Consider the following 8431-nt stretch of genomic DNA (forward strand, 5'->3'; position numbering starts at 1 on the left):
AAAGGACCACTGTCTGACATCTTTATGGGATGTGCTCTGTTGTGCCATTTTATGCATGGTTCTTATATCACAAGGTTTGGCAACTCATCCTGTTCTTGGTATTTTCTTAAACTTGTGAAAACTGATATTTTTCTTTATGTATCAGATTTTCTCTATTGAAACTGTTCACTCCTTTAATATGTATATATATAATATAGTTTATATGAAGAGTTTCATAGTTTTCTTGATAGATGGTGAGCACCACTTGTAGATGCGTCTTTGTTCTGTTTGTAGTGTCATCATGTAGCTGTCAGAGGCAAGTTTGTGTAATTTGGGAAAAAAAATTTACTCTTAAGAGTAGGTGCCTAAGACATAAAAGTGATTTTGTGGTTGTGAATTTTTCTGCGTGATTTTTTCTGCACCCTGGATGTACTAGCTTAAATTGTATCTCTTCAAATTTTCTTTCATTTCTCAGGAAGAGTAATGGAAGCAGTTCGTTCTTTTTTAAAGCATGCCAGTATTTGTTAGAAGGCTTGGATCATGCTGTCGAAACAATTGTAAAGAGCCTCAATGATCTTCAAAGTCTCGGTCCCTTGGGGTTTGGCTCAGATTTTAATGAGAAAGCTTCTATAATAGTTTCGTTGAGGTCCCTTACTAAGTCTCCCGTCTTTAGCAACAGAAGAGACCATAATCTTCTTGGCGCTAGTTATGATCCTGTAATTCACTCCTTAGAGAACCTTTTGCGGGCATTTGCTAAAGTCTATGGAGAATACACTGAGCACGCAGGGAATACCCAATCCAACACTATACCTACAAAGTCGTTACCACTTGATTCCCCAGAAGTTGGCAGGATAGTGGATATGGAATTAGATCTGGCTGAAGACACTAAAGATATGGATATTATAACTGCCGGTGGGAAGGCTATACCCGGCCTGTCTGTTTCCACGGGGAACTGGAAGTTGGGCATGATATCACTTATCTCATGTTTTTCTCCAGTACTTCAGTTTCCGACATGGGATGTTCTATATAATCTCTTGGAGAAGGAATGTGATCCTAAGGTATTTCAGCATTTTTTTTTTCCCCATATCAGTATCTCAATTTTTTTGGTGACCTTAAAGCCACAAACTGCTTACATGTGTAGGTGCTGGAAAATATACTGTATCATCTATGCCAGCTTTCATGCTTGACGTCTATGCCGAATGTTAATGAATTGGTATAGAATTCAAATTGTTGAAAATTTTCTGTGAAATATTTAGAGAAAGGAATAGACGGTTTTATATCTACATCTCGACCAACCTTTNAAGCTTCTATAATAGTTTCGTTGAGGTCCCTTACTAAGTCTCCCGTCTTTAGCAACAGAAGAGACCATAATCTTCTTGGCGCTAGTTATGATCCTGTAATTCACTCCTTAGAGAACCTTTTGCGGGCATTTGCTAAAGTCTATGGAGAATACACTGAGCACGCAGGGAATACCCAATCCAACACTATACCTACAAAGTCGTTACCACTTGATTCCCCAGAAGTTGGCAGGATAGTGGATATGGAATTAGATCTGGCTGAAGACACTAAAGATATGGATATTATAACTGCCGGTGGGAAGGCTATACCCGGCCTGTCTGTTTCCACGGGGAACTGGAAGTTGGGCATGATATCACTTATCTCATGTTTTTCTCCAGTACTTCAGTTTCCGACATGGGATGTTCTATATAATCTCTTGGAGAAGGAATGTGATCCTAAGGTATTTCAGCATTTTTTTTTCCCCCATATCAGTATCTCAATTTTTTTGGTGACCTTAAAGCCACAAACTGCTTACATGTGTAGGTGCTGGAAAATATACTGTATCATCTATGCCAGCTTTCATGCTTGACGTCTATGCCGAATGTTAATGAATTGGTATAGAATTCAAATTGTTGAAAATTTTCTGTGAAATATTTAGAGAAAGGAATAGACGGTTTTATATCTACATCTCGACCAACCTTTCTTTCTTTGTATTTATGGGGTTTTGTTTCATTATTTTACTTAAAGGTTAATTTCTTGGATGGCATGCTTAGCACACAAGTAAAGATCAAGCGTAACTGTCTTAACATAGTCACTGCTCTGCATGTTTTACTTCGCACTTTATCATCCTCGGGGATGGATTCTTCTGGACTCAGAAAAATCTGTGATTTGTCTTCAAAAGATGGAGAAAGTTCTCAGGTACTATTTGTTTAAGTTGATTATTTGATTTTCTTCCATGATCTGCTCTATTCATTGCTAAAGTAACGTGCAGGTCTTTATCCAACTTGGCTCAATGGTGAATAAAGTTTCTGAATTTGGTCTCTTGGGATGGTTTGGGCGTGTCAAGCTGATCAACTGTATATGTGATCTTGTTTTGCTTAATCCTCAGACTGGTCAGGTGCCTACTTTTCATATTAATTACTCTTTCTTCAGACTTAAAGAGATGACAAATTTGCAATATTGATAATCACCCCTCCTGCTTCTCTTTGAGCTGTTTTCATGAAGCGAAAATGTTCCTACCTTAACGTTTCATAACTTAGTTTTCATGTCGAATACCATTGAAGTTGAAAAATAACATTTCCTTCAGATAAGACATTCCTATTGTTTGCAATCTTCCTTTCACTCATTACTTGTAGCGAAAATGTTCAAGTAAAGAAGAAACCTTACAGTGTGTGTACTATAATCATGTCTTTTATCTTAGGATTAAATATGAGTAAATGGGCAGTTACCCCGTTTTACCATTAATGCTAATAGTTTCTATTTTTGCAAATGTTCTACTTGGTTCCTTGTGGAATTCGTGATTTGATTTAGTTCTACAGTTAATTTAGTTCTTTTTTGACACAGACAATGATTGAGCGACTTCTATTAATGCTAAATGACTCTGATTATCGAGTGAGGTTTGTTCTGGCAAGACAAATTGGAATTTTATTCCAGACGTGGGATGGCCATGCGGCACTGTTCCATGATATTCGGTAAGTTTGGTGTTTGTTTATTTAACCTTATTATTATCCTATGGCTTTTTATTAGTAGGGTGTTTTCCTTGTAAGACAAACTGTTAGATACTCGTTTCTACAGATTCTTGTTGCATACCATAAAGAGAAAAAAATGAAAAACAGGCTGATTTCTGTCTTTGTTGTGGGCAGACACAAGTAAATTTAGTTATCTTACTTGAAAACCTTCTTCTCTGATACATTGTTCTGAACAACAGCAATCTGTAAGGTCTGATGCTTCACAGCGCTTATACTTTGAAATATTAACTTGCTTCATGGTCTCGGTATCCGTTTTTTTAATGTTCGACTGTAGTTTCTGATTAGTTGTTAATAGTTTATTTTTATCACTGTTTTCAGATATCGTTGTCAGATTAAAGTATCTCATATTAGATGTTAATTTTTCCCATTTCATTTTCCAGCTCCAGCTTCGGAATTATACTGGTAACCTCCTCAAAGGAAAAACTAGTCACTGCAAGGGATGTTTTGGCTGCTGGTCCCCAGCCTCGCCCGAAAATGGAGACTGTCATCATTACTCTTATGCACCTTGCTTATCACAGTGAGAACATAGAGTTGCAAGTAATGCTTTTTTTTTTCTTTTCATTTTTGAATTATTTTGAGCATACAATCATTTAGCTGTGTATTAACATCGTATTCTATAATGGGATAAACGCAGGCTGTTTTTATGATGTGCGCTGTTTCAGCTATAGAACCTTGTCAGAGGTATTTCCTTCTTGTAACTGATACTGTCTTTTATTTATACTTGAAACCTTCTTCTACTTATCTGGCCATTTTCCTTCTAGGGAATTAATCATTGCTGCACTTGACAACCTATCAGCACAACTCCATTACCCATCTAGGTTCAAGGTGTTGTTATTGATTCTCATTTCTTTATCTCTTCCACACCTGCATGATAAATGTTCTTCTTCTATTTTTTTGCAGCAGAATTATCTGACATTAATCACCTCTGAACGTTGTAAATGTTGCATGCTGACATCATCTACATCTCTTTGTAAAATGGTTTATGCAGTACCTGGAGGAACTCTTGGGCCCGATCCTCTTTTTCTGGATTGCGTGTGGTGTCAGTTTAGCTGGTCTTGTTGAGGTATGCCACAAGTTGATATTCTCTGTTTCATAAATCATTTGTTTTCTGTAATATATTACATTTTCACTATTCATGTTAACTTTTTTTTGTTGGAGTTTCAGTTCTGCTATATTTTATAAACCAAAATAGCATTTATATTTCAAACTTGTGGTACAGAAAAGTAGATTCAATTTCGTTTGTTTCTATTGCACATGGATCTACAATAATGAAGATAGCGCCTAGTTTGACAACAAAATCAAAGTAAATTACTAGTGGATGAATGAAATATCGACATGAGATTTTAGATATCTAGCAATATGTCCTACAATTGTGGCAGTTTGTAGAATGAGTACATTTTAGCATTTCGTATCATCTGGTGGTTGCTTTTCTGCAGACAAGTCAGCTGTTCATTCCAAACACTGAACCAAAATATTTCATCCACTTTTGTTCCCACTGGCTACTTCCAGCTCTTCTGGTGCATGAAGATCATACTAACCTTGATTGGGTATCTAAGGTAAGGGTGCTTCCTTACATCTTTTATGGACATAACTGAACGTTATACAACTCCAATTTCAGTTTATGGAGATGCTTAAAGGACTTTTAGTGAAATTTGTAATATGTACAAACTTTTGGTTGCTTTGTCTTCTGTTTTTGTATGATCTTCATTCTACGGTGGCATTTAAACTTTCCCAATCTATATTCTGCTAACAGTGTCTACAATTTGTAGATTGCTGGCCAACCGGTGGCTGTGTTATTTAAGGAAAATTTTGTGCCAATATTTTCAATATGTATGGGATTGCACTGTAGTAAAACGTCAGAATGTGATAAAGGTGCAATGGTGCTTCAGAATTCAATATTGTATGTTGGTAAGATCAGCGAAAATGAGAGGGACAAGCTAATTAAGCAGAATATGGTATGGCATCTATAACCTTTGACTCGTGATTCCAGATCTATCTTTGGTGTTTGTGGTGGAAAATTCCCATGCTACCGTTGTTAAGCTAGTCTGATCAGCTAGTCACAATATATCAAGCCTTCCGATCCAAGATCAAAGCATAGGCAACTGCAAGATTAATAGTTTGGATGCTTTAATTTCATTTTGTCAGAGATCCTTGGTTTCAAAAATAGAATAGATAATTCTTTTCATTTATAACGTATTTTAATCCCTAATGAACACCCTGTTCTGTTTTCAGGTGTCTATTGTTAGTTTTATTCTATCATGCACTTCCTCTTCACCAGAACCTTCAGTTCCTGCTTTTTCTCGTGACACGATTTCACTTGCAGTTCAAACAGTTGTGGATGGTTTTCTGGAAGTGTAAAATTTCTTGCTCACTCCATGTAGACTTGTTGTTTAGTTTTTCCTTTTACAAGGTCTTACTTGGTTTATGCAGTGCTGATTATCCTAAGAATGCGGCCATAACTGACAGGATAAACATTTTTCGCCCGGATAGAGTGTTCATGGTAAAATTTTAAATTTGCCGATGCTTTTTCACAAGATCAAACTGTTCTTATCAATTTGATACTTCAGTCAAAATAATTTTGTTGTTTTTTCGCAGTTCATAACAGAAATGCACTATCGAATGTCAGCTGCATGCCATCATCGGCATACGCGTCATCATTTGGCCGCACTTGAGGAGCTTACAATTCTTCTTGGTCATAGAGCTTCAGTTCCAAGTTCCATAAAGTGAGCAGAATTCTCGATTTATCTATTTGATCTTGTTTGATCGTTAGTATTAAAAATTTTCAACACAAAAAGACTTTTTTTGAGTAGAAACTATGTTGAATTGGTAGCTATGAGCTTGACCATTTGGGTTCTTTTCTTGCGTAGAAACTATGTTGTTGTTGATGTTAAAAGGTGTAGTTTGTGCTTGATTCGGTTCTGCTATTGTCTTGAACTCGTTTGTACTGATAAGTTTAATCAGTAACTTTGTATAGTGTTTCTTTTGGTGAGAGTAATTTCCAATTTAAATCTTTAGTTGATATTGAAGGAGCTACGGCTACATTCTATGATGTATAGAACTGCTACATTGTTCTGCTACTAAACTCGATTGTCATCTGTAAATTAAAGTTTCAATGGCACTGAAGAGTGAATCTCTATTTTCGAGCTTTAAAACCTTATGTTGGTCTTTGATTGTTATCCCTTTCAGTTACATATTAAATCTCGTTGGACAATTTATTGGATATCCCTCATTACAAGACCAGTGTTGTAGCATAGCCTCCTGTTTGCTGGATTCGTTCAAAAGCAATCCGGCCAAAGAAATTGTTAGTGTACTAGGTGACCAACTCCAGGTATGTGTTACTTGGTGTTATTACTTGGGTACACTTTTGAAATACCAAGGGATTTAATTACTTTTTTCAAAAATGGTTACATTTCTCGGTCTGCGGGTTTTTTAGTTTTTGGTCTCGCAGCTGGTTACATGTTGCATCGATGCTGAAGCAGATACCAAAGTTTCTGGTTCTAAGTCATCTCAGCTCGTAAATTTGCTACACAAGCTAGTTGTTAATTCAGATTCTGCTCTTGATGAAGATATCAGGGTAGGCGTCCTACCTATAAAGTTGCCTTCCTTTTTGTTCTAGCAGTGCCTGGAATAATCGAGAAACTCACCTCTTCTGATTTGTTCATTGATTTCAGGATTTGGAAGCATTCCCTGATATGAAAATTTTCCAAGTCATTAGTAAATCACACATCAAAATATGCGAAGCATATTCTCCGAGGAGTCATCTATTGAAGGTCAAGCACTCTGCAGTTTTTGATGATTACATTTTTGTTAAAATTTTATCAATATCCAACTTTTTGTTTCTTTGCTGTTCTACTATGCAACAGTGTGCTAGAAGATCTTGTTATCTGCCACCGAGATTCCTTTCCAAGAGGTATCAGTTCTATCTTTCCTGAGCTAAATCATCTTGAGATATGCATTAAGGTTTCCCTATGTGCCATGATGTGCTTAGGATATTAACTGTAGAATTAAAATGACTTATGGTTCGTTTTTGGTTATTTTTAAATTTTCTTAAGTGGGTGGGTCTTTTCGATGTATGCACTACTTGTTTCATTGTCCGTGGACCCCTTGGTTGTACTCAATGAAAGGTTATATTTCTGTGTCTGTTTTAATTTCAAAGGAATTCAGTTTTGTCGATATGGCTCTACCTTAATACCAACAAGGTTGAGAGTCTACTACTCTTTGATCCTCTACTCCTATCACATTGCTGCAATTTTATATCAACTTATCGTTCCCATGCAGCCTCCAAGCACTGCATAACAAGCTCATAGCCTCTGGAGTTTCTCAAGAAGGGACAAATGTAGAAACGGCAGAAACATTTTGGCAGTCTGATGATGAAATTGTAAATGCTGTTTGGACTCTTGTCCGTGTGTCCGCCTCTGATGAAGCAGATAATATGAGACTTTTGGTGTCTGATTTTCTTTCCAGGGTATTTGTGATTCTCTTTTCAAGTCAGTATCTTTTGCTAGGCGAATTTGAATATATAGTCTTATTTTCCATTTTTTTTTACTGAAGGTTGGTATTAGTAACCCGCACACTGTTGTTTTCCGTCTTCCTGGGGAGCTGGGCTCCATGCATGATCGTCAATTTGTTTGCCAGAATACTGGATCAAAATTGAGATCTTTCACTGAGAACGGCATATCCGATGAAACTCTTATCACACTGCTGAAAGTTTTGAAGAAGTATCTTTTAGATGACTCTGTAAAGATTATTGATGTAACATCTCAAACTCTTCGGGTCAGTTTTCTAACTTTCGTACCTACACAGATTTGGCCTTGCTTTTTTATTTTCTGTCAATTGTTTGGTTGGTCTTATCTTTCGATTTAGCTGTANGGTTTCCCTATGTGCCATGATGTGCTTAGGATATTAACTGTAGAATTAAAATGACTTATGGTTCGTTTTTGGTTATTTTTAAATTTTCTTAAGTGGGTGGGTCTTTTCGATGTATGCACTACTTGTTTCATTGTCCGTGGACCCCTTGGTTGTACTCAATGAAAGGTTATATTTCTGTGTCTGTTTTAATTTCAAAGGAATTCAGTTTTGTCGATATGGCTCTACCTTAATACCAACAAGGTTGAGAGTCTACTACTCTTTGATCCTCTACTCCTATCACATTGCTGCAATTTTATATCAACTTATCGTTCCCATGCAGCCTCCAAGCACTGCATAACAAGCTCATAGCCTCTGGAGTTTCTCAAGAAGGGACAAATGTAGAAACGGCAGAAACATTTTGGCAGTCTGATGATGAAATTGTAAATGCTGTTTGGACTCTTGTCCGTGTGTCCGCCTCTGATGAAGCAGATAATATGAGACTTTTGGTGTCTGATTTTCTTTCCAGGGTATTTGTGATTCTCTTTTCAAGTCAGTATCTTTTGCTAGGCGAATTTGAA

The 8431-nt window shown here is 36.7% G+C and overlaps 1 protein-coding gene across 1 annotated transcript in view; it reads left to right on the forward strand.

Annotated features, from left to right (window-relative positions):
• Window positions 1-8431, forward strand: part of LOC104780632 (serine/threonine-protein kinase ATM-like) — a 35256-nt gene that overhangs the window by 9129 nt on the left and 17696 nt on the right. The window contains 20 exon segments of the mRNA XM_019244691.1: window positions 455-1037; window positions 1121-1192; window positions 2005-2175; window positions 2249-2374; window positions 2821-2948; window positions 3386-3542; window positions 3640-3686; window positions 3767-3830; window positions 3994-4068; window positions 4442-4561; window positions 4775-4960; window positions 5238-5359; window positions 5436-5505; window positions 5601-5728; window positions 6192-6333; window positions 6439-6579; window positions 6677-6775; window positions 6869-6915; window positions 7284-7470; window positions 7557-7778. Coding sequence (XP_019100236.1) covers window positions 455-1037; window positions 1121-1192; window positions 2005-2175; window positions 2249-2374; window positions 2821-2948; window positions 3386-3542; window positions 3640-3686; window positions 3767-3830; window positions 3994-4068; window positions 4442-4561; window positions 4775-4960; window positions 5238-5359; window positions 5436-5505; window positions 5601-5728; window positions 6192-6333; window positions 6439-6579; window positions 6677-6775; window positions 6869-6915; window positions 7284-7470; window positions 7557-7778 — 2887 coding nt within the window.

Source organism: Camelina sativa, chromosome 4, assembly GCF_000633955.1.
Source record: "Camelina sativa cultivar DH55 chromosome 4, Cs, whole genome shotgun sequence".
NCBI lineage: Eukaryota > Viridiplantae > Streptophyta > Magnoliopsida > Brassicales > Brassicaceae > Camelina > Camelina sativa.